The sequence below is a fragment of the Hemibagrus wyckioides genome, linkage group LG22 (assembly GCF_019097595.1).
Source record: "Hemibagrus wyckioides isolate EC202008001 linkage group LG22, SWU_Hwy_1.0, whole genome shotgun sequence".
Classification (NCBI taxonomy): Eukaryota; Metazoa; Chordata; class Actinopteri; order Siluriformes; family Bagridae; genus Hemibagrus; species Hemibagrus wyckioides.
This window is the reverse complement of record NC_080731.1, coordinates 12,756,364-12,784,012: the sequence shown is the minus strand read 5'-3', so window position 1 is coordinate 12,784,012 and position 27,649 is coordinate 12,756,364. Positions and strand designations below refer to the sequence as shown.

The following is a 27,649-nucleotide window of genomic DNA, read 5'->3' as shown; positions in this document are numbered from 1 at the left end:
TGTGCACTGTTTGGATAGACATGAGATGGCACGCTTGTGGCTGTGACCTTCATGGTGGCTTGCTCCCCTCTCCGGCACTGATTTCTGATTTACCGCCGAGCTGTCGCTCCTGTCAGGGCCTGTGGGGTGCTTTCCATGCTCTGACAGTGGAAATCAAGGGCAAGTATAGGTGGCGAAGCAGGAAGGCTACAGCAAAGGGCATGGAGACATGTTTCAAAAGCATTGTCAGCTTCATGTGCTGAAAATACTGGGGCTTTGAAGGACTGTGATGAATCCTGTTGTGTGGCTCTTCATCAGTATTATACTGTTTGTGACTGAGACCGGGTTTAAACCACAGCTACTTACAAACATACAGGCCTAAATGACCACAATGCAAAGTTGCTGCTGTGTGTAGCTTTGAATAGATCACCAGAAGAAGGGACATTTTAGTATACTGCAAGTCCTGACACTTGATTCAACACATAATAGCTTTGGTAATTAGCTGATACACTAAATTAGGTCTTGGAGCCAGAAAGATTTAATATATGCCCAATTTACCCCACCACCACAACACTTTCTTTTTCTCTAACCCAATGCATCACTTAACAACCCCTATCTACTGACATCTTGCAATCATCTGATTATCATACAATGTTTACCATAAATTTGGCACAGTGCAGAAAATAAGAAATGTGCCTCTGTAGGGAGCAGGCAAGCACAGGAGGTTGAGGGAGTCTGGGCCTCTCAGAGCAGATGCTGAGGCTGATGATGATCGATGTGTACGCGGAGCTTGTTCAGGGACCGGGGGAGCTTTTCACACACTCTGCCCATTCTGTTGTTTCAATGAGATCTCATCCACTAATTCTCTGAGACAATTAACTTTATATGGAAAGTGAAAGACCATACCGAAACTGGCCTTTTTTTATCGGCCTGTGTTTTTTTGCCATGTAATATTTAAGTAAGGACTACAGATTTTAAATACAAATATTTACTAATGCCTTTATATACCTACAGGTAACATATTAATGGAAAAACCAACATATTTAAATCAGTAAGGCGTTAGGGCATTACAAACCACCAGAACAGCTTTAGTGTGCACTAGTATGGATTCTACAAGCCTCTGGATTAGTCCTGGATTCCTCAATTGGTTATGGTGGTGGAGAGCACAGTCAAAATTTTCCATAGGTGTTCATTTTGGTTGAGATCTGGTGATGCCCATAGAATATGATTTACATCGTTTTCGTCCTCAACAAACCATTCGGTGACCCTCAAGCCCTGTGGATGGGGGCGGGGTTATCCACTCCCATCAGGATAGAAATGTTTCATCATAGGATAAAGGTGATCAGTCAGAATAACTTTGTATTGATTTGCAGTGACCCTTTATTCTAAGAGGACAAGTGAACCCAAACCATGCCAGCAAAATGCTTCCTATCGCATAACAGAGCCACCAGTGTTTCCTTTCATTTGTCACCAGTCTGTATGTTGTGTGACTATACATCACTTATTATATGCATTATATGCAAAAGACATTATTTCCCATTGTGTTCATTTGTTTCATTTATAAAATAAAAAATGCATAGGTTATAGGTAATTTTGCAATTCCATATTGTGTGCTTATTTTACACAACTAAATATGTGTCACATTCAATTCTATTATCTTTGTCTTCAGAGCTATGCTCCTGTATTCTTTGCGACCATGTAATACAGTGCATTAATTAATTTTCATGCTAAATCTTTTTTTCCTCCATAAACAGTTATTACTACACTTGACCTACCACACACACATTGATTTGTTGATTTGTCAGTGAATGACAAGTCTCTTCTGACTGCCTGACTCCTTTTGTAAGTGCATTTACACACAAGCTGACCATTTATTGTGTCAGCGGTTGGTCAAAGCAGATATTTGTGGCCTGTAAAGCATCCCCAATGGCAACTGCTTCAAAGCACACAAAGGATGCAGGAGCAAAACATGTCTCTGATTACTCGCTAATTGGTTCCAATCCTACTCCATCCCATGTGGACAAAAAGGCATCTCTGTCGGTTGTCAATCACTAGATCTCAGTGTTCTCAGCTTTTCCTATCTCACCCTCTGAGAGATGTGTGAGTTTGTGTATGTGTGTTAGAGAGAGAGAGAGAGAGAGAGAGAGAGAGATTTATCAGTAGTCTGTACAGTATTAAAAACATGTAATTGTAATTGTGTTTTTGTGTTTTTTCATTTTCATAAATTCAGTGATTTTATATTTAATCAATATATAGGTATATTTAGAATTTAAATTTGTAAGCAGACAAAGACTATGTTTTAAGATAATTAAGAGAGGATTTAAAGGATGACAATGACCCAAGATTGGAGTACTCTAATGTACTCTAATATAGAGTCAAGTCTCAGCCTTGCAAGCCAGTGAATAATCACAATACTGGAGTGATTATTAGCAAAAACAATGTGTCATATAGCACATGCCAACATGAATCCTCATAGTCTGCTTCTAATGGTACATGATTAGAAACTGTCCATCAATGAAAGTAAATCATATTTATGTAGTGATTCATGCTGGTGATGTTTGGTATCAATCATAAGAGCAGTGTGTTCACATGTCTCAATATTCCCACATATTTTCACTTAAATGATATTCTCGTAATACATCCATGTGCTCTTCTGTGCAAAGATGGACCATTCTCAATTTTGACGTTACTGAAAATGATTTTATTCACCCATTTACAATAAATTGATATAAACCTGCCCAGGTGTGTTGCATTTGGTAGGATTAACGTTTAAGAAAAACACATTTCAGTAATAAGCACATACAGTAAGTCAAAACATATCACAAACAGACCAGCAGGTAACAAGAATTAGTTTTTATCTACACAAGTATCCTATTCAAGATCATTTTGCGTTATGTAAATTTCCCTTGCTCTTTCTTGCCAATACATGCAGCTGAATCAGATTATTTGAGAATTTGCTCATTATACATCTTATTCGTTGCCTGTACAAAATTGGAAAGAAAAAAAAATCCACACGTGACCCATGCTTTAAACCAATCATAGCATGCAGTACACGTGGCTGCCTCGAACATATATATATAAAAAAATGAACATTAATAAATATTTGTCATGAGTGAAGTAAGCCAACAGCACGCGCTGCTGTTCTTTGATAAATGATCAACAACAAGCATGATGAATAAATAAATAAGTAAATAAATAAATAATAATTGTCAATAAATACAAAAACGAATATTAATTGTTAAGGACATCAGAAGAAGAAAATAAATTTTAATAAACAACAAATCGTATCCAACACGCGAATTAAAGTATACGTTTTAAAACGTGGACGCTATTACTACTGCGCATGTGCGTCAAACGTCGTCCGGATATTGTTGAGTTTCCGTTTTTTTCCTTTAAGGCTGCCAATTTGTAATTTCACAGTTACGAGCTCGGATCCTGAGTGGCTCTTGACCGTCCGTGAAAATATTCTTCTTCTCTTTTTTTAACGAGGACGCAAACGACGTTGTGATTAGGTGAAGCTCATGGAGACGGTGTGCTCGAGCGCTTTGCGGCGCAGGGAGGCGATGCTGCTGCCTCTCCACACGTCACTGTCCGGTGAGCTGCACAGTTGAGGCGAGCCGCTCGCGCTGGTCGGGCCGGAAAGCGAGGCGGGCACCATGCCGGGGAACGCGGGCTGGTACAGGTGCGACTGCAGGCCCGACCCGTTCGACGATAGACCATTGGAAAGGCCCATGGAGTTGGGCGGCGGCGCGCCTCCCAGGCTGCACTGCGACAACGACTGCGCCATGGCAGGTTGGCGGCCGAGCGACGGCGGCAGCTGCAGCTGAGAAACGCCGGCCATTCCCGCCGCGGCCCAGCGCCCGTCGTTGGCGTGGAACGAGCACAAGCCGTCGCCCATAGCGGCCGTCGGAAACTGCGGCAAACTGTGTGTGGGCAACAGCGTGCCAGGAGCGCGGAACACGTTCGTCGTCTTCTTGCGCTTCTTCCACTTGGCACGACGGTTCTGAAACCACACCTGCGCAGAAAAACAAACAACAATGAGCTCTAATATAACAGGCTTCTTATACAGTGTTAATAATAATAATAATAATAATAATAATAATAATAATTTAAAAAAAAACACTGTTAAACGGAGTCTTTTTGGAAACCAATAAACACTATATTAAATTCATCAAAGACTGAAATGGTTAATTCAACACTAATCTACTCTTACTGCATGATGGTCTTCAGTGGAACCCTTAAAGGTTCCATGTAAAAATCCAACACTGTTTTTTTCTCAGAAGGATTACTAGTAGAACCCTTTAGGAGCCTGAGAATCCTTAATTATCAAATGAACTCTTAAAGAACCCTTGAGGGTGTAGTTAATACTGAGAATGAATTCAACACTGAGCTTTATTTCTAGTGGACCTCTGTTACAGTGCAGTTTTTTTTTTTTTAAAAAAAACAAGCTATTGGATCTTAGTCTGAGTCAAATATATTTTGTATTAAAATGGTTTTGATGCATTGACATGAAATATTTTGGTAAATATATGATCACTACAATACTTCGAGTGCTTACAGAAATATTGCAAATTACAGACCCGCTTGCAGGCAAGGCCAGGCAAGAAGTGATTTTTTTGCAACTCCACTTTTCAATCTTTATTCAGCTCCGTCGTTGGAATCGTTTTGCTTATTTCTGGACTGCACGCGCAGATGTAATACATTCTAAGCAAGCAATATCTTAGTATTATTTTGCCTAAAGGTCCTCTGTGTTTTCAAACATCACAGAATATTTTAACCCTGACAAAAAAATAATTTGGGGGGGTCACAAACGATCCCAAAGCTTAGGTTTATCACTGACTGGACGAAATGCTATTTCTTATGCCATCATAAACTGGAGAATAATATTTTGCTGGTTGACTGGAATGAAGACGTTGGTGCCTGATAGACCAATTCCAGAGACAAATGGTTGGTTGGCCTAGGTGCTTTATCATTTGGCCGAAAATAAATTCAGAAAATAGACCTGCAATTTTCGAGCGTCTGTGTTTTCTCCTTCTCTGTTTTGTGAAAAATAACGTCAGCTATTTGAACAAGTGAGCGATTTGCTTTGACTAATGATGATGATCGCGTTCAGTATAATTAATCGCAAGTAACATCATTTGGCGACTAATTAGCATCATTCTGACATTTCTTCAAGCGGGCCACGTCGTTATGGTTAACGTAATATTTGTTATGATGCGGTAAATTATGAAAATGTTTTTTTATGTCATAAAACATATTAAGAAAATACTGCTAGGCCTGTTAGGAGTTTAAGCTCAGAAGTGAAAATGCATGCATTTACAGAACACAGGAAATTACACTGTAAACATTTTTTAAATGTTAGTAAATGTTATTTCTACATTTCCGAAAATAATCACAGCAAAATCCAAATCGCTGATTTCACACTTAAAGTACTGAACTCATTTTCTTAAATAAAATTTTTCATTCGATTTCTAAACTTGTTTGTTTGTTTTTTGTTTGTTTGTTTGTTTGTTTGTTTGTTTATTTATTTGTTTTCGGTCAGGCTGAGGGAAACAGCTTAATACTGCAATTGTTAAACAAACACCCACGACGCACTTTATTTAACTTCATTTCACAATAATTCTTTACGCAACTGGATATAAACTGCACCACTAAGTAAAAATACAAAGTAAAATATCTTACATAGGTGTACGTCATTGTTTGCTACAATATTTTGTTCAGATATTTTCCCACTTATACTACAGGTTAAATTTTGTGGAAAAAAACAGGTAAAAAGGTGTTTTTAAAAATGTAAATTTTTAAACTCTAACTCTAAACTCTAACAGTTTTTAGTTGTTCTTATTTTTACTCATATAAACACAGTTTATTAAGCCCTGCGAGATTTGCTGTTTGTGTTTACTTTTAGTAAACACGTAAATAATAATAATAATAATAATAATAATAATAATAATAATAAATAATAATAATAATAATAATAATAATAATAATAATAATAATAATAATAATATATTGTTGTTTTTGTCATTTAAAATACAAAATGATTATTTTCCATCTCTTAGGCATGGTGTTTTGTCTCACCTGAACGCGGGACTCTGTTAATCCGATTCTTAACGCCAGTTCCTCTCTCATGAAGATATCAGGGTAGTGGGTTTTTGCGAAGCTTCTCTCCAGCTCGTTAAGCTGCGCTGGTGTGAAGCGGGTCCGGTGTCGTTTCTGTTTCTGCTGACTCTGTTGTCCACCCGACTGACTCGAACCTTGTTGCTGTTGTTTGTCTTGTTCCTTGGCGCCGACCTGCTGCATGCCGCTGGGGTTTGATCCGCCATTGCTTATATCTTCCCCGGGGAGCAGCGTGGCGCCCTCGACCGCGTCCGGTCCGGAGCTCAGATCGCCCGGGTGTCCGCTGTCCGCGCCGAGTCTGCACTTTAAAGCCTCCCTGTGGCCCAGCAGCTCAGCCGCAGCATCCTTCATCCCTGCAAAATTACCGGTCAAAATTAAGTTTTTCCATGGCACAGAATATGCAGTAAACATTTTGACATTTCGATAGTCGGATAATAGCAAAGAATATAGGCAGCATCGCAAATATTCCTAAACAAGTTCAAGCTGCATCACATAAGATCCTCAGTGCACTCTATCAATATTTAGACAAGGTTGATGAAATAGGTTAGATGTAATTAATTCACTAGATAATGAATTAGCCTACAATATCGAGTTCAAAATTAGATTAAGCATTAAGGCTAAATCCGACCATAATTGTATAAATGGAAAGTTCCTCCATAGCTTACAGTGGAGCTGAAGACCGGAGTTGGATGTCGGTAACTCACCGAGGCGAGTGTCCAAGAGGTCGGCGTGAGAGAGCATCGTGCACCGGTGCCGAAACTAGCCCTAAAACTTTTAACTCCTTTAAACAGCATAGAGTGGCCAAATGAAGAAAAATTCTCCGCGCGTTTAAAAAAAGGTGGCTGCGAGCATTATAATGTTCTTTAGAGAGACAGGGAGGCGCTTAATAGGTGGATGAGCGCGTGAGCTTCCTCATATGAGAGCCAATCAGAATTGAAGGCTGGAAATGTCGCCTCTGCGAGCTCACGCGCCCAACCAGCAGCATCCATAAACCAGCAGCGTCTGCAATTACTGTCTCCTTAATATCAGCTCTGATTTATAGTATCAGCCCCTTATTGTAGGCTATAAATGAGCTCATAATCATGGCGCACAAACAGTTTATAATAAATCTACTTTTATTAGGAAAAAATGCTAAATGTGCAAACGGCAAAATCAATGAAAGGCTCCAAACTGAGATGAATGGACGTTTGATGAAGTTACAAATAGTAGCCTCACCTATTTTTGTAAAGGGAACGAATAGGGTGCGGGAACGGTGCACCCATATTTCCCGGTGATGCAAAAAAAAAACCCTCAGTGGTTGCTTTAAGTTTTGTCAGTTTAGTGCTGCGTGTGTGTAAGCAGGACTGCAGCTTTATTTGAGGAGAATCCATCCATCACATGCGATTAATTCTCTGAGGCAGCTAACCACACATCCAAAGTACATTTCCAACTAGTCATTTTCAAGGCCATTAAGCACTTGAGGCATTTAGCGCCAAATTCGATATTTACTGTGAGATTAGTAGGTTATTAGGGTATGAATTGCTATAATACACTAGTGTTTAAATACAGTGCACATTCAGCGAATATTGTGTTAAGCAATGTCAATGCATCTTATTTTGGAGAAGGAAAAGTCTCATGTGTTGCTTCGTTTTCTTCTTCGTTTTCTATCAATAAGACTAATAAGCGGCGATGCGTTTTATGTGATTTATTTATTTCCAGCTAAAAGATACAACTCTAACAATAAAACCCAGCTATTATTAAGTGTTTACATTGAAATTTGGAAAGCTAACATTGAATTTTCACGTTAGACTCCTTTAAAGAAGGCCTTCTCGGGAATGCAGTCGGAGGGAAAAACGAAACGTCTATTGCCGTATCGTACAAATAGAAAATCTAACCGGTTTATATAACGTTATTTATTTTACCTACTATGGAGAATAGCAAAACGCGGTTTGGGGTTTAACCACGGCGACGGCGAGGAAATGGTATTTTATACTTATTGCACGGTATCCTGGAGTGTGCAGTTCTGGATATAGCCGATGTGTACATCATGCACATGAGCCCGGAGGTTCTGAACGCTCAGCCGTGGCTCTGTGCGCGCGCAGTCAGTGTGCTTTAAGCTCCGGTTCCGGTGGACTCCCCACAGCAAACTGCCATGTCGTGTCGAGCAGGGATCTTTTGCAGCATGTAGCCTACAGGATCTATAGGTTAGTTTTTCCTTCTCTTTATTTCTGTCAGATTTTTTTCTTCTTCACGCTCATAAAATGCACTCAGAATTAAGAGGTGCATAGCACTTGCTTTAGTATTTTAGTATAATAAAAAAAACAAATAATAAAAAATTTAAATAATAATAAAATGAATTTAAAATGATAAAATAAAACAAAATTAAGACATTTTTACAGCACGTTTGTAATAGTATGGAATATGTGTTACGTGAAAAATAATAGACAACAATAATAATAATAATAATAATAATAATAATAATAATAATAGTGTTGCGCTGTTCAGTACTAATGCAAGGAGAAATATATTGCAAAATATATAAAATATGATGTAAAATTAAAGAAACAATAACAACAACAATAATCATAATACAATTATCAGTTGCATACGGGATTATTATTATTATTATTATTATTATTATTATTATTATTATTATTCCATTTCGTGGTGTTCTGGCTGCCGTTTGGACAATAGCTGTCACCAAAAAGGGTAACTACCCCAAGCTTCAACGGATGTCTTCTCCTTCGTCCAGACAAGGTGGTGACCCCAGTCGCATTTCAAACCGTGATTAGACTCGGTGCCCTCCGTGTGGACCCGATTACAACGTGAGTTATCCGGAAAGAATACAATTAAGGGTCTAAATAAAATAATCAGCATTGGACGGCGATTACCGTAATGAAACCGAGCTCTGGTGTGTCACGGAGCAACTAGCCTCCATTACGGTGGGTAATGAGACTTTAGGGGATGAACACGACAACTGTCCAAACGCACTCTATTAACGTCCGGTTTGATGGACACATGTTTATCATATTGCCCACTAAATTTTGCATCCATATAGGCCATGATATCCTAGAAGCATTTTAACAAATGCTTAATTTCATCTTGGACCTTCGCTAGTTTACCTTGCTGTTAATTTGTAATCACTGGTGGTAAGGTTGGGAAAGATGAATATGATTTAATCTAATTAGATTTTTGATATCAAAGGTCCCTTTTTCAAGTTTACATACCCTGCATTTTTCCAGACTTAATAATAAAATTATCTATCTATCTATCTATCTATCTATCTATCTATCTATCTATCTATCTATCTATCTATCTATCTATCTATCTCTCTCTCTCTCTCTCTCTCTCTCTCTCTCTCTCTCTCTCTCTCTCTCTCTATATATATATATATATATATATATATATATATATATATATATATATATATATATAATATATAATATATATATATACATGCATTGAGCCTATGTTGGTTCCATTATACACATTATGAACTCGCATTAAATAAATGTGACAAGGTTGAAAAAAACCCCTGTAAATTATGATACAAATATTTTGTCAGTAATATATCACTATCAGGCTAGATATTAATAGCCTACAGAATAATAGGAAAGCCATTGTATTGGACTCACAAATGCAGAAACCTATACAGCCTACATTCTATATCTTTCATTCAAAAGAGGTGGATCAATGGTTTGAAAGAAGGGAGGACTTGGGTCAGTGGTCATTCTGAGTTGCGCTAAATTAAGAACATGTGCTGGTAATTATTAAATTCCAGCTTAATCACACTGCTAATGCAATTTAATGCATCAGCAAATTAGTACTGAAAATAATTAGTTTCACTGACCTTGTACATTGAAAGGCTACAGTGAACCAGAATGCATTTGAGTCAGACCAATCCTCTCGCGCACCAAAAATTGTTGTTCATTCAGCCATGTCTTTCATGGGATACTAATAATAATAATAATAAGGTAGCAATGTAAGTAGTTCAACAATTGTTTTGTTTACCTCTTTTACTTTTTGGAAGTGAAACCCTACCAAAAAAAAAAAAAAGTCTGGGTCATTTCAGTCTCCTCCATATGGCGAGAAATATCCATATGGCACTACAAATTACTTTCATGCGGCAGTAGCATTTAAGCTGAAACCAAAGCACAGTCTCTTTTAAGTAAACACTGTGTCTGCTAGTGCAGTTTGATTAACTATGTCGCTAATTCAAAGGCATGCAATGACTCTGTTGTGATGATTTTACTTTAACCAATATTTTTAAATGCACTGTTTTAATTCAGATTTTTTTCCCCCGTGACAGCGACACTGGGAAGCGGAAGTTCCTTATGTCAATGGTAGGTCATCTACAATGATCTAAAATGCCGTCGTTTAGAAGTCATATCTGTAGTCTCGCTGTGATGAACAGGACACGGGTTCCACTGCTCAGTGATAGCACCATCAGTGTGTTTTCTCAAACCGTTAAACGATGCCATAAATCTAACAATTTACGACTATTAAATGGACAGGCCGCGACATTTCAACTCCTTTCTGCTCCTTCCTGTCTATTTCTCTGCTGCTTGTCCACAAAATACACCGCTGGCCCTCCCAAGATTAATTGATCGTCAATTTAGCTCTAATTCGTACCAAGTCAGGTGGTAAATTGGCTGCTTTTACTTGATTGTTAGTGAAATTTGTGCAAGTTGCATTGACACATTTTGATTATTTATCAATTATGCCCAAACGAGCTAAATCTACTGAATAAATTCCAGCCTGATTGCTATAATAGAGTTTGAAAATATCGCTATTGATAATGATTCCGTGCTAATAGTCTCTTTCCGGCTTTACTAGCTTGTCGGAATGACAGCAGAGAATTCATTTTTCATGGAGTCGGCTGGTGTGCGCGCGCGAGCCGGCATTAATCAGTTGCATTATGGGGGCTCATCCATAGCAATGTGTGTTCTTTGCTCAGAGAGCCTGAAATAGTTTGTCATATTTTGTGTCAATTACTTGGGATTTCAATGCATTTCCATCAAGGCATCCTGTCACTGTTAGGTTATGCTAAGTTAAGTTCTCCAAATGGATGATGTCAAAGTTATGCTAGCTTCAAGCTCGGAGGAACTGATTGGGGCAGACTAACTTGGCGGTTAGAGACGTTGTTGTCCAATCTTTAGTTTCTTATAATGAAGCTCTGAAGGGTGGTGATTATGACCAAGAAGGGCTGTAATAACTGCTCGAGAAAAATGACTATGATTTTATGATCTTATCACAACAACAACAATAACGATAATGACGATAGCAGCCATTATTATTATTATTATTATTATTATTATTATTATTATTATTATTATTATTATTATTATTATTACACTTGGGGTCAATATACTGGCACTTCTCCATTACATGTAAGTGCTACCGATTAGGTCATATGTAAATAATGAAATTATTTACAAAACAAACCATTTTAATGCAGTAGCTTACATTTAGTGACTATATTAAATGTGTTTGAATCTAATCAAACGTTGAACCTTGTACTTTGGCCTATATAAATGGCAATTAGAGCTGAGCTGCAGTACTATGTGATGATGATGTAAATTATAGTATGGAAAACAATAATTCACAATATGTTCCCTAATACAGTTCACCATTGCTTTAATGGGAAATGCTCCCAAAGCAATTGTTAACTGTTGCGTTTATTTTGCATTTCATATTTCATCATCTCCTCATGGTGCTAGTTCAAATATATCTTTGACAGAAATGTTTTATTGCTGAAATTCCAAAAATACAAAATATCTATCTATCTATCTATCTATCTATCTATCTATCTATCTATCTATCTATCTATCTATTTGTCTTTCCATCATTGAAAATAAATTGAGCTCCCCCACTTCCTAAATCCCAGTGTAAGCCCTGGACACAATATGCAACATGAATTAACACCTACAGGGTTAATATGCACCCAGCTGGGAACAAATAAATACTTTTTCTGTAACTCTGTAGGTGTTAATTCCACACTGATGTTGTTGCTGGGCATTAGGCCTACGCAAGTCTGGAGTTTTATTCATAAAAGAATGTAATTTTATATAAAGCAAGGTTTTTAATTTAGGAAAACATCTTATTTGTTGGCTGTTTATGTACATAACTAATAAAACTCTTTTTTTATTTGTTTTTTTTTTAAATAGATTTATTTGAAAAGACAGCTTCTACTAGGCTTATATGTAACATAGGTTTATGGTGAATTGTAACACAGAAAAGTCATAAAATGTTCTGATGTTAAAATGCAATATATTTATTTTTTGTTGCTTGTTGGCACACATCACATCACATGGGTATGATTTACAAACTGAATATATAATGTAAGATAGATTAACTGTATAGTTTTTTTGGTGGCAGACATTATACAAGTTTATATGGAGTCATTTCCAAACTGAGCCTATTAAATATGATCAATAAACAAAAGAAAAGGCAACAACACTATGTGTAGGCAGATGTACACAATGAATATGAGTTGCAGTTTTTTGTTAAGAAAAAATGTTGAAAATCATTCTTTGTGTAAATGCATGTTGGCCTGTATTCTTCTTCACCTATACAAGATGATGATAAATTACCGTTGGCTTGGCGCTGTTTTTGTGGAAATAATTCCCCCAGACATGTTTCCCAGTGAAGCAACAATTTATTTAATATGGCTGGGACATATTAGGAGGGTCTGGTCAACTTAAACAGTTTAAATTGGAAGATGGTTCTCCCCTATGTGATTAAAAAATATTAGCAAATAAAGAAAATTATTAGAAAAATTGTAATGTTTTTTTTTTTCGTGTAAGCATAAGTAAAATATTGTGCGATTTTTTTTAGATGTAAGGTATACCGGTCACGTGGTAGGCTGTAATGACTTTCACAGCTAGGCCATTGCACACATATTTTAAATCTTCTGTATAATCACGTAGGGAGTTTTCCCCTTGCCCTGCAGCTAAAGTGACCAGAGAATTCATTTCAAACGTAAAACCTTTTCGTGTCACACTTTTTCCCCTGACCGTTGATTTTTTAGCAATTTCCTTGTTTTCCAAACTAATAAGTGGCACCGTCGAGCAGTCGGAGGCTGCAGACACGCCGCGCGCCCTAATTGATATTGAGCGAGCCGTTCTTAGCGCGAGAGAGGCCGCTGCTGGATAATTTGCAGTTTAATCAGCGTCTGTAATGAGAGCCGCTGATTAGGGGCCCGTTTGAAAATAAAGGAGAGTTACAAGGAACGTCTGTCAGGGTCCGGTGATAATTCAGGACTAATTGTGGCGATTAGGGAGAACTGCATGACTGTGGCTTCCTCGAAAGCGGTGAGAAACCGGAAGGGCGGCGGCGAGCTTTCATATGGACGAGTCAATCGACTGCAAAGCCGACCTTAAACATTTTGGACAAATGAATGTCTGTTAACTTACCAACCCTGTAACAGGACGCTGATATAGCTCTATAGAGTGCATGATAGTACTAGGATGCGCATTGGGAAAAAATCAACTTAACCTGCACTCTCTTGAGATAATGCATAATCAATGCGTCTTAGTGCAAAAATGTCTGCAATGCTATATAATTGTTCATTTTTCATATTCATATTTAATCAGTGGTCTGTTTTTTTTTTTGTTGTTGTTTTGTTTTGTTTTTTATCAAAGTTGTATTAGACCTAAAAAAAATATGACAATTCTTTTTCCCCCTCACATTAATTATGATACAGGCTTTGGGATGCGGTTTATACCTTCAATCCATAGCATGACATGCAAATATTGCAAATATAGTTAACTATAATAAAATAGCATTAATAATAATCATAATTAAATAATCGTGGGCTATAATTAGTAGTCAGTGTTTATAGAAGAAGGATAGATGAAATGGATACGTGACCCAGCCAGCAGCATTGTGGTAGGCGTTGTTAACTCGATTCAGCCAGGGCTGTCGATGAGCCAGTACAGACACAGAGCCCCAGCCGCACGTCCATCTACAAGCTATGGATCGGCTGGTCATGCAGAGATGGCCTGCTGAATAGCAATGTTAACATTAGTGAACAGTGCGTGTGTGCGTTTGACTATGGGCATAGCAATTAGTGATGTTCAAGGAAAAGGAGGCTAAATGCTGTGTTGGGAAGGGGGGTAGGCCAGGGCATCAGCTGGTAAAGATGTGCTCTGTTAACACACACACACACACACACACACACACATACACACAGACACACCTGTACTATCCTTGTGAGGACCTTATATTGATATAATTTTTAATGTAGTTAATCAATGCCTAATTCTAACCCTAATTTCTTTTTTTGTACTATTACTATTACTAGAGCAGTAATAATAATAATAATAATAATAATAATAATAATAATAATAATAATAATAATAATAATAATAATAATAAATGTTATTATTAATAAATATGTTCCCACAATGTAATGAATGTAAGATGTTTCTATCCTTGTAACTCACGCGCACACACCTGTCACACATCCTTGTGATATAATTTTTTAATGCAGTTAATGAATACCTAAATATAACCCTAATCTGTACTACTACTGCTACTACTACGTCTACTACTACTACTACTACAAATATTGTTATTATTATTATTATTATTATTATTATTATTTAAAAAATCCTGGACCACCCTAATGTCCCCACAATGTCAATGTCAGATATTTCTATGCTTGTGCCCATCATGAAACACACACACACACACAGGCCCTCAATATGACTGGAAAAAAGTGGGTATTTTATTTTGGGAATTAATGGGAATAAAATACCTCAGTGGATGACCAAGCAATCGACCAAGTGCTGGTAATATTTTGTGCATTCCACCTAAACCTATTGTAGATATACACTGTGCCAAAACAAAGCGGTGTGTGTGTGCGTGTGTGTGTGTGTGTGTGTGTGTGTGTGAGTTCGGCTATGTAAGGAAAGGAAAGCTCGACTATACACCACCCAATCCCTGGCTGTAACCTCTTTAAAGACGGCGCTTTCTGCGCCAGATTATCCCCATCTATCCCATGTCAATGAGTGTCTTGTAGAGAGAATGAGCGGGTAAACAGCACTGACAGAGTGGGGGGCTGCACTGATTACACACACAAATAGACGGCGAGGAGCGAGAGGCTCTCGGAGATGGCTCTTTCGCATTGTCACACATACAGCCTCCTCTCCACAGCCTCCTCCGGCCTGCTGTTTTCACATTGTCCCGCCATCAATCATTCCATTCTGGCCTGGATGCTCTGCAGAGTTCCTTAATATCCCGTCTTCATCTCTCTCTCTTTTCTTACGCGTGGTGTGATGCGCCCCTTTCTGTAGGATGGGGCAAAACACACACCAGAACATGAAATGATTTAGAGAATCTAGGGAGGTATTATCAACCCATACATCTATAAAAATGCGGCCAATTTATAAACAAAAACATTACATGTTATTTTAGAGCAACAGTTTTCATTTCTTTTGTCTTCCGTTCATTTTCTTTTGGGTCCTTTTATTACACTCTAAGTAGTTTTTAGCTCTATCTGTGTGTGTGTGTGTGTGTGTGTGTGTGTGTGTGTGTGTGTGAGAGAGAGAGAGAGAGCGAGAGAGAGAGCGAGAGAGAGAGAGAGAGAGAGAGAGAGAGAGAGACCCAACAATATCCATTTGACTGTATCGGCCATTTTGCTCTATTCTCATAGTAAATAAATTTGCTTATGTTTCAATACACAGGCCTGAAATAATCTGCGTGCAATTCTCACATATATGTAATAATTAATTGATTAATTATTTATTTTAAGCAGTCTAAGGAGAGAGGGGAAAAAATCTGCGTGCAGAAATATCAGCTCCTCAAAAATAACGACAATACTGTACCGTTAACTGTTGCGGGCGTGATACAGAAAGGGTGTTTCTTTTGTACCTACTTTCTTTAACCTAGAAACATATAGTACATAGCATACCTTTAAAAAAAAAAAAAAAAAAAATAGTATACCCTTCATAAATATAGTATGTAGTAAAATGCCACATAATTGACTCTTAACCATTGATGTACCTTAAAAACTCAACACTCACTTTATCAGGTTAAAAATAAATACATTATTTAAAATGAACTAATAAATAAATATATAAATAAATAAAAAAAAACATTAAAAGTACAAAACATGATGGTACTAAGACAGCAATAAAGAACAACAGATATACCTCTATTTTAGAGACTGTAATCCTGCAATAATCTGCTTTCACTATTTGATTTAATTTTTCACTAATGATTTGTTAAAGCAGTCGAAGAGAAATGGGTGTGAAACCAGTGACTTCTCCGTTTATACGTAGAATTGCATGCAAAATGTCAACTTTCAAAACAAACCCAATAATCTGCCTTTGTGTTTACATGAATTGTTGCTTACTGTGTCATTGCTTTGAAAGACTTGCGAATGGAGGGTCCAGTTAATCACTAATGAGCAATTAGTGTTGATGAAGGATTTCCTGTTACGCATTATTAGCAATGAAGCTACACCAATCTATTTCGCCTTATTATGTTATGATCATCACTGCTACCATACTGAGCTCATTATTCTTCTGTTCTAATAAAAGCACATGCACTGCGAATGCGAGGGGAAAAAATCTCAACACTATTGATCGTATGTACTAATATTTACGGCTGGAAATATTAGATATATTTAGATGATTTTATCGCATCAAAATTATATAAATATATATACATATATAAAAAAAAAATTTAAAAAAAAGAATAATAATCGTAGTAAAACACCCGACCTTGTTGTCGATAGGTAATAATAATGATTATAATATGTCGGATGTGTAAATTTATATCATCACTCGAATGTAAACCTTTTCCATTACCTTCCTTGCGTTTATTTAAAAAAAAAAATACCGCACTGTACCATATAAACGATCTCTGTCGGCTATTTGATGACAGCCTCTCGAATAAAACGAAGAAATTTATTTTCAGTGGTGCAAGCAGCAGTGTGTTCTCCTTTCTGTGGTAATGGAGACATCATCACTGCGCCGAGAGGAGCCGAGCCGCGTGGATTTATGAGCGCGCGCCTCTGTAAATCACACACACACACACACACACACACACACACACTGAGAGTGCCTACTGCGGGAACCTCAAACAGTGTGAATATTATTTTTTAAATATTTTCTTTCTTAATTTCTTTTTTAATAATAAACAGAACATATGTGCATCTATACTTAAATATAAATATTTAATTACATATTTCTTAATCATTAATAACCATTCTATATAATGTAGCTGTATAACATAGGCTAACTAGTTTTAGCTCTGGAGAGAAGACTATAGCTTCAATAATTGAATGTAATCCATTTTCATAATTTCCTCTAACGTCCATCAATCTATAAATATTCCTAACCTCTTAACAGGCTAACCCCCAAATGTCCTATATTACTTAGACCTCCTTTTCCACATCTCACTCCAGTCATATCACATATGCAAATAAAGTAGCTTTTAAAGAACCATTAACAATATACTTTAGGCGTTAGAATAAATGCATTTGGTCAATCGATATTTTGAAGCCTTTTATGCAAATACCATGGCAGGTCCTAAAATCCCCACACAATGTCGGATATATTAGACTTCAATCAGTTAACGGCGTATCATGTTTAGTTGAATTAAAAACGAATTGAGTTTGAATTTGCTATATCTGCCACAAATATTCCCAATTAGCCACGTAATTATGTGATAGTGCCTGCAATTACAGCACAAACGGGTGAATTTGGATCTGTGGGGGGACCTAATTGGCCCAAATTCGATGTTGTGCATATTTGCATAATGAGGAAATCGGTATAAAATTGTGTTCATTCATTTGTGAAGAATCCTATGAATTTTATGAATTTGAAGGCGTCCACCTATAAGGTTGGGTCAGGTTGGGGGTGATGTCTGGGGGCAAAGAGGGGTAGATTTCCTTCTAAATAACTCTGAAGTCATTCTCAGGGTATAAGGGGAAACCTGTCCCTTCACTTATTGGTCAGGACATCATTTAAACATTTTCAGATAACTCCAAACATCAGTTTATATCTTCAAATCTTCCTAAGTAATAAACAATTGCTTTGACGTTTGTACTTTTTTTTTCATTCTTTGAAATTGTCAAGTGCTAAGAAAGAGCCTCATACTTCATGTGGTTTAGAGGTACTTGCAGACATTTATAAATACTCTTTATTAGCTGAAATGTCACTGCCACAGGCCGAACATACCCATGAGGTTAATCAAATATTTGAATTAACATAAATTACCTTCTTATAATTTTTTACAATGAACCATTGACCTTGCCGTTCATGTCATTTGCCTCACATATTATAAAAACTTTACGTGTTAAAAACTTTTCAATTATCTGGTAAAATAATGGTGAGATTAATGATGTGTGCTTTTAGATGTTGTTGATGTCATACTGGAAAATATATCTTTAATTGTAAAGTCTTAAAGTCTTGGTGTCATTGTCATTGGTGTTACTCTCATTGAATGTACTGTCACTGGTGTACCTGTAACTGGTTTTACTGTTATAGGTGTTACTGTAACTGGTCTTACTGTTATAGGTGTTACTGTCAGTGGTGTTACTCTCATTGGTGTTACTTTCAGTGGTGTTACTCTCATTGGTGTTACTGTCAGTGGTGTTACTGTTATGGGTGTTACTGTAACTGGTCTTACTGTCAGTGGTGTTACTCTCATTGGTGTTACTGTCAGTGGTGTTACTCTCATTGGTGTTACTGTCAGTGGTGTTACTGTTATGGGTGTTACTGTCAGTGGTGTTACTCTCATTGGTGTTACTGTCAGTGGTGTTACTCTCATTGGTGTTACTGTCAGTGGTGTTACTGTTATGGGTGTTACTGTCAGTGGTGTTACTGTTATGGGTGTTACTGTTAGTGGTGTTACTGTTATAGGTGTTACTCTCATTGGTGTTACTGTCAGTGGTGTTACTATTATAGGTGTTACTGTCAGTGGTGTTACTCTCATTGGTGTTACTGTCAGTGGTGTTACTCTCATTGGTGTTACTGTCAGTGGAGTTAATATCACTGGTGTGATTCTCATTGGTGTTACTGTCAGTGATGTACTCTAACCGATGTTACCCTTACTGGTGTTATACTGTCACTGTCACTGGTGTTAAACTGTCATTGGTGTTACTGTCACTTGCAACACTCTCACTGATGTTACTGTCTGTCACTGGTTTTACTGTCACTGGTGTTATTCTCATTGGTGTTTCTCTCACAGGTGTTACTGTCATTGGTGTCACTGTCACTGCTATTACTGCCTGTGCTTGTCATGACATAATAAATAACGTTATTTATTTTAAAAAGAATTTAATTACAGTCACAGTTTCCAATTAGAATATGAAAACATCATTTAAAAAAAATATGCTGGTCAGAAATTCACCATATTTTAAGAATGAGAATTGAAGTAACATGTGTTACTTGTGCTAAATAAGCATCCATGCACACACACACACACACACACACACAAACACACACACACACTATATTTGTATATTTAGCACATAACTTTAATTGGGTTAACTTTTCGAAAAACATTTCCAGTAAAAACAAAACTTTTATATTCCATGTGTGTTTCTTAATAATTGTTGTATATTGTGAATAATTGGTCCAGAGGGAAAAAAATGGAAAAAGGGAAAATTGTTTACAAAATTGTTTACACACTGTAGCTATGAATTCCACACCTTTTTTTTGCTGTGTCAGGTGAATTTCACAGTGATTTAACATTGGTGAGATTTCTAGGTGACTGTAGTTTCTGCCATAGGATGGATAGAATGCTTTTACATTTTTGATCTAATCTCTCTTTTTTTGGTTATGATAAGAGACAAAGCACAAATTGTCGTACAGGCCATTAATTGTGTTTTATGTGTGTTTTTTCCTAGTATGATTGAAATTGATTTGAGGTCCATGCGATAAATCACTATTAGTCTGCACAAACAAAGCACAAGCCATTCTAATCAATTGAATAATATTGTGCCTCTTAGATGGAGGACAAGGATGGATCAGGATGAAAAATGCAAAATATGTCATTCAGATATGTCACAGGCCACAGTGTAGTGCACTCCTTCAGCACGTAAGAGTCTGTGTTGTGACAATAGGCTGGCAATAGAATCCATAAGGGATGTTTCAGAGCTTCATAATAATATCAAGAGCATTTCTAGAGTCTTGCTGTAAAACATTAACAGGTGGAATAATAGTGTTTACTGAATGTACAGCCACAAGTCTATTGCAGTCATCCTCTTATAGTAAACAGAATCATTCTATCTGATCATATGACAGTGACGTAAAAATACGATCGCCCAAAAGCACAATCACCCAGAACATTTTTACACGTGTCCATTCTTTCAGTATTCACAAGCACTTCATTAACGAAGTTATGTTCATTTTTAATAATGTAGCCTCAGTTGGAGAAAATTAACATCCACCATACCTCCAAATGATCATTTATGAATAAAAATTAGAGATTATTATATGATAATGAAATACATATTTACCGAAATATTCATTACTGGGCTGAACGAGACACCTAGCAAAATTATGGCTTAAATAATTAAATGAGAGAATTGAAGCAAATGGGCAAAGAAGAAATTTGCACAAACACACAAGATTACCGAAGTAGATAGATGGAGCAGAACTGGAAAGCGAAAGGAATGTAGCTCTGAGGATATCTGTACAATGTGATTTTTACGACCACTAACTGCAACAAATATGAACACACATCATACACACACACACACACAGGCCCCCAGTATGGCTGAAAAAAGTGGGTATTTTACTTTGGGAGTTAATGGGAATAAAATACCTCAGTGGATGAGTGCAGATGTGTTTGATACAAATAGTCATTTTCCTATTTGCTGCCTCATTGAGCATGATGAATGATTGGAGTCAGAGAAGCGCCGTGATAAATGGCAGCACCTTGGCTCCATTGCATGCCCTATTGATTCTCCTTCTTTATTACCCCTACAACCCAGCTGGTTGCTTTGCTCTCTGCGCGCACACACACACACACACACACACACACACACTGCAACCCTGGGGAAGGGGTCCTTCCTCCAGAACGTTGCCTCCAACAGAGAGATGGTAGAAAAATAAGTTTTCTCATTAGCTGTAGCCAGCGGTGAGCTCACATTGTTATTAGGAGCCTAATCTGAAGTGTACGAACTCTCATATGAAAATGATGGGAACTTATGCATATACTCTTCCGCAGAATGGTGTGTACAGTAAGAAATGAAATCAACAAATATGTGCAATCAGCGAAACCTATGGGCGTTGACGAAGTCTTGCTACGTAGACTTCAGCCTCCAGAAGATTGCTGTAGGAGGATATAATGAGGCTCTGCCACCCATTGAAATGTAATTACCTTGCACTTCTACACTTGGAGCTGGAAGGTGAGAAAAGATGAATAGGGAAAGTAAAAACCGCTGACCCTTCAAAGTTTAATTTACATTCAGCATTTCCTTGACCTTGTTCTGAGATTCGGAGAGGTAATAATTTAGGGCATTCTGTGATAATGATAAATGGTCTGTGTGTTCATGTTCACTGGTGCCAATATATTGTCCACTGTGTACATATTTGTTACTTGATGATGGACAAAGCTATTATAAAGCTGAGCTACTGGCTCCAGCATTAATATTTGATATTCTACCCTGCAAAATAATGTTTTTCCTATAACAACGACAGCAATCATCATCATCATACTACTACTACTACTACTACTACTACTAATAATAATAATAATAATAATAATAATAATAATTATTATTATTATTATTATTATTATTATTATTATTGTTATAATCTTTCAAAGAAAAAATCTGTTTTGCTAAAAAATAAAAATAGAGTTCTCAGATTCAAGTACTATTCAAAACATATTTATCCACATACATGTAGCTATGTATATAATCATTTATATTAAAATCACTATACAAGTGTAGCATATATTAATATTTGTTCAAATGTACAGCATCTTTATTGCAGTACAGTTCCAGGACTTGTGAAATCACTACATGTTTACACTCATCCTCCTATTTTAGGTCTTTTATTGCCAATCATGCACATCTTAAATTAAATCAATAATAATAATAATAATAATAATAATTGAATAAAATGTGTTTATAAAAGTATTTGTTTTCTTTCAGCAGCTTTTTCTAGCTAACTAGCTAATTCACTAGCTAGAATAGTATTAGACTGTTTTGCAGGGGCTCGCTATGTTAACGCTACCTGATTTTTAGCTGTTGTTTTTTGGTTACAGGGTAAATATTAATAATATTAATATAATTGGGTGGGTTTTTTTAGTTATAAAGGTATATGTATTATCTGTATAAACTAGTAGGTAGCTAGCTAGCAAACATTATGTAGCTATGTGTCTGTATTAAACTGTGAATTTATTTATATAATGTGTGATAAAGCACTATTTTCTTAGAGAAAACATGTGTGCCCTTTGTTTACAGGCACAATTTAAAGAGTAATTCTAATTGGTGTTTGGCTCAGCGATACATTTAGAAAATTCAGGCCATGTTGTTTTCTTGGTGTCTTTCCTGCGTGAGTTTTCTTAGCCCTGGATATGTTCCACATTGGATATATTCCTGGGCGCTGGCTACATTAATATTCAGTCACATGTCCCTGCAACCCTGCAGTATCTCAGAGAGGATATTGTGGTTAAGGCTAATTTTCCCCACCATTCCCAGACTGGGAGAGGTGGGCAAAAGCAGCCTCTGTCAGTTCATTAGAAACTGACAGCCTTTCAGCTAACGTCCACCCCGAGAAGCGCAGTCTCTAATCAAAGCCGACATGCATACACACACATACACACATGCGTTCACACATGCATCAGCAGCCTTCCCCAACATGTCCCCCCACCCCACCCAATCCCCAATCCCACCACCACCCAACACACACAGAGAAAATTCGCTAATCAAAAAGTGTATTTCCTTGCAGTACTCTCTGGAGAAATCTGTTGGGAGAAAATTGGAATAATTTATTAGCTTACAAGTTTGGGTTGACAATTGGCCCACTGCTATTTATCTCTGTAATAGAGAATGTCTCCAATGTGGCAAAACTGACCAAATCAGAGAGCTTTGATTAGAGAATGAAGCTGGCAAGTTTGGACATCTTTTTGTCTCAGTGGGATGTATACACAGCAATAACCAGACAAGTGCACAAACTGATCTGACAAGTGACTCCACCGTATTAGATTTCAAGATTCCAAACATGAAATGTCCTGTTTAACTATCTAAACGCATATAAAATCACCCTTCTTATAACATATGAGAAAATACACAGGATCATAAATAAGGTTCTGATCACTATTTATCCCAGAATAATTCATTTAATTGCTCTTGCTGACAGCCGAGAGGTTAGAATGCACTTGCGCTGTTGTTTAGTGCAGGATTTCCTGTGTGTGTTTTCTGTTATGAGAAAACTGTTTTGCATTTCAAATAAGTGCATTACTAATTAAGTGGCAGATTAATGGAATTTTTTTCCTGGCATCAACCATAAAGATGGGTGAATATTTGGATCATTATTTAGCCTTTATTACTCGTTACCCTGATGGTATGTGTCACTCCAGGTTTGTCTGGCTAATTTATGTCTGATGGTACAGTGCCTACGAGTTGTTAATGTTTATTTTTTCTCATTTGCATTGTGAGATGCATTTGATGGATTCAGAAATGGAATGACGTGAGATGGAAGTGAAAGTGGCAATGTGGGAGGTATCGAATGTTGCCCGTGCAACTAGGAAGATCAAAACAGTTGGCCTTCTTGAGCTCTAATGTGTCTCATCCCACATGCTTGGACTGGTCACCAGATTTTCTTTAAGAGATGAAAGCGAAGGAATATTTCCTCAGACTTGTTAAGTGGCTAAATCGTTCTGAAAGCACCTGTTAAGGTTTGACCGGGCCTGTAAATTGCATTTTCAAATTAAGATAATGAAAACAAGACCCCACAAAATTAGCTGTTTTTCCTGCATTGTAATGACACCCAGTGTATATTAGTACCACTAGTACTGCATTAGTACTGATTTGGGAAAATCTTAATGGCCTTCGGGTTAATCTACATAGGACAGTATTCAAGTCAAATTTGTTTGGGTCCATCTACATGAAATTTCCTTGCTTGCAAAAGTCCAGATAAGCAACTAACATGACCGAAATGCGACAACAATGACCTTTTAACGCTTAGCCAGCGTCAGTGGCTAGTTTATGGCTGTAAATAAGACACTGAATTGGTTATGTCTTGTTTCCTAGTGGTGCTTTATGTTAACGCTGTTGACCAGTACCATGGACCGCTTAGTTGAGACATGTCTATTTTCATTTTGAACATTTGATTTATTTTAACCAGAGCAGTCTATGAAAGTCTGAAAAATCTCCACTTTTAGATTTACTATCTCTAGCCCTGTTGCTAATCTCAGGCCTGATAAGATGCCTTCAGATAAATAATTTCCATAAATTCTTGTGATTGGATCTTTGTGAACTGCAATAGAGTCCAAGCTAGTTTGTTATTGGGGAAAAAAATATAATCACTGATATATATATCAGGTCTGCTATAATATTTTTTCAAGTATAATCAACTACAATATTTGTCTGAGTCCTAATCTAGATCACAGTCTGCAAAACCACCACTGACCTTCACACACATTCAGAAGAGTCTTTATATAGTTTGTTACATAGTTCTTTATATAGTTCCATGTGCTGTGTTGTTTTATGCTAAATTCAGTCTATGGTTTCTCCCAAAACTAATATCATTACACATAGTAGAGCTCCTGTGCTGTAGGTTTGCTCAAATTTGTCTCATAGATTTCACCTGACTGCTTTAAAAGTCCATTTGGACTGGTGCCTAAAATCACCTGCTCTAAGTCTCCAAAGAACCAGCACTCAGCCTAATTTGTATGCATTATCAATTAACAAACTTAATAGCCGGCAGATTGATTAGATCCTCAGTTAGAGAGGGTAGAGCTGAAGCGAAACATGAAAGATCATACACTCAGCTTCTTGCTGTCTCTCTCTTTCCTTCTGTCTCTCTCTCCCTCTCTCTGTCTCTCTCTCTCTGTCTCTCTCTCTCTCTCTCTCTCTCTCTCTCACACACACACACACACACACACACACGCACAAATCCACTCCTCCTCCACATTTCCCTAATTAATGCATACATATGGTGGAGAATAGAGTGGAAACAAGGCACTGCTCAGATTTTAAATAAACCTTCACCATCTAATGAGTCGGGCCGCCATGGCTAGTTTATCACTAATTGTGCTTTCTGTTAATGAGAGACTGCCTTAATACGAGAGTGTGTAATGCATTCACATATAATAAAATCTTGAATATTTCCGTCAATTAGAGTGACAGAGGTTGAGGATTCATGTATCTGATGATTGTACATTGAAGCAGTTTTTGAAATGATTAAGCAGCAAATTTTTTTCTTACATCATTCAGCTCGAAAATATTTGTTACGCATACACAAGAGCTGCATAGACGAATTGAGCAAAGCCTCATAGATATAGTATATTAAAGGGTTTTTTTGTTTTTTGTTTTTGCTTTTTGCTTTCATCCTGTAGAAATAGGTTTATACAGCCTCTGAAGTGTATCTTCATCACATAATAAAGTGGGAAAGGCCATTTCTGGGTGTGTATGAGAATATCCGTAACTGACTGCATGACTGGCCAAGGACTCCAGCTCGCTGATTGACAGCCTTGTTCCCTACATCTATCAATGTCCGATCTGCAGCTGCCACCACATGGACATCATCATCACTCAGATTCTGGCTTGTGAAGGAAAAACAACAGCAAAACTGAGCGGTAAATGACTTATACACTCTATTCGGCACAACAGCATATTACAGCTTATCGTATTTACAGTAACATCCTGAGATTTACAGTGTTCACCCCTGCACAGATCCTTTTAACCCTGTAATTTTATATTGGTGATTTTTTTTATGATATGGAAGCAAATCTGTAGGAGCTCCTTTGCGTATTGGACACAATTAGAGCAAGGTCCTTTCCACTAAGGAAGGTTCAGTCTGATAGTTTTTAACACAACTCCAAGCACAGTATGAATGACCTACCATCTAAGCGGAAGGCTGATCCATGGACATTAAAATGCAAACGTGCACATATTTCCTGGCATTAAACTTTATGATGCATTGAAACCACTGTCTCTCAAGTAGTAAATCCTAATGGGCTTCTGTGATATTTTTACACTGCAAAGATATCATTCGATGTCATTGTTTCATACAAACAATCAGGTACAAAGCGACAAGAGCTCTGTCTTTCTAAATCACCTCCTACACACACACACATGCACACACACACACACACACACAAACTGAGCAGGGCAACATATGCGGTTCAGTCGCTGTCGCCGCATTTTTGTCAGCTCGCACTGAAATGTATTTCACTGTCTGCCCCTTAATTTTGATTTATTGTCCATGCACAAATTAGAAAAATATGCTTTAAATTTCAGTTCCATGGCCGTGCAGTGCCTGGTGCCTAGGGACCAGGTGATGTTTAACATGTCTGAAATACATATTGGATTAGTGCGCTTTGTTTCTCCCCAACAGCAGGTGTTTCATCACTGCTGATGGCTGAACTTAAATATGTTAGGACAGCAAGCCCCCTAAGAAATAAGCTCCTGTGCTAGAGCATAGCATAAAGCCTCGGAAAAAAAATCCCCCATCAGCTCTAAATATATAACTTGTGAACAGATCATGAGTTTGAAAACCGTTAACTGACCTAAACTGAAAAGCTATCACTCTGATATATTTGTGACAAACATTGTTCTATTGCGTGTCAATTGAAACATGCTTTGTGTTTGCTTCTTTAACGCTGTTATCCTCCCAACATGATGGACATCCCCTGAGCGTTTGAAGAGCACCATGACAATCATGAAAAGCTGACCATTTGGCAAGCGTCACATTTCTGAGCCCTGACTCTTGTTTCTTTTCCACTCATCAGAAGGCATTTAGCAGAGCAAACGTTTCCAAGGTCAGACTGCAGGCGTTAACAAGCTAATCAGAACTGTGATAGACAGTGTGTGTTTTGCTGCTACACAAGCTTTGATTAAAAGTAATGGATCTCAACAAATAGCTAGCTAGGCTTGGTTGCGTTTGTGTAAAAGACTTAACTGAGCTGTCATGGTGGTGGTACATTTAAACAAGTCAGTAAGAGGTCAAATAACAGATTTCTAATTTCTGCCTTTTATTTTAGTGTATGCTTTTTTGGGGTTCTGGATACACCCACAAAGAGCAACATTCCTCACATACATCTCAATGTGTTAATGTTAATGTACCAGATTTAGCTTCAGTGTCCAAGTAAAATTTGCACATTTAGTGCTATCAGTACTGGTATAGCTGCCAAACTTGACACAAATCCTTTGAAATTTGTCTCGCAGGGTCAAACACTTTTTTTGTGATGTAAAAAAAAGCTTCAAACTGCATGTTATTTTTGCCATTTCTTTGATTATGTAACCTGGTTGTCATTATGCCATCATAACAAATGGAAATCTGCATGATATTCACTGGGTAGCTCATTAGCTGATAATTTGATTGCCATTTCAAGCCCCGATGCCTTGTTTCTCCTGGTTCTTTGGTCATTAATTAAATAT

General features: G+C 37.3%; 1 protein-coding gene across 2 annotated transcripts; it reads right to left on the bottom strand.

Annotated features, from left to right (window-relative positions):
* Positions 1-2,691: 2,691 nt before the first annotated feature.
* otpb (orthopedia homeobox b) lies at positions 2,692-6,948 on the bottom strand. Of its 2 annotated transcripts, none has more exons than XM_058375327.1 (3): positions 6,762-6,948; positions 6,058-6,449; positions 2,692-3,994 (listed from the first exon to the last, which is right to left on the bottom strand). In XM_058375327.1, the coding sequence occupies exons 1-3, from the start codon at positions 6,835-6,837 to the stop codon at positions 3,488-3,490; spliced, it is 975 nt and encodes a 324-aa protein (XP_058231310.1). In that variant the 5' UTR covers positions 6,838-6,948; the 3' UTR covers positions 2,692-3,487. The 2 variants fall into 2 exon arrangements, with proteins under 2 accessions (XP_058231310.1, XP_058231311.1); XM_058375328.1 differs by having other exon boundaries at positions 6,801-6,948.
* Positions 6,949-27,649: the final 20,701 nt, after the last annotated feature.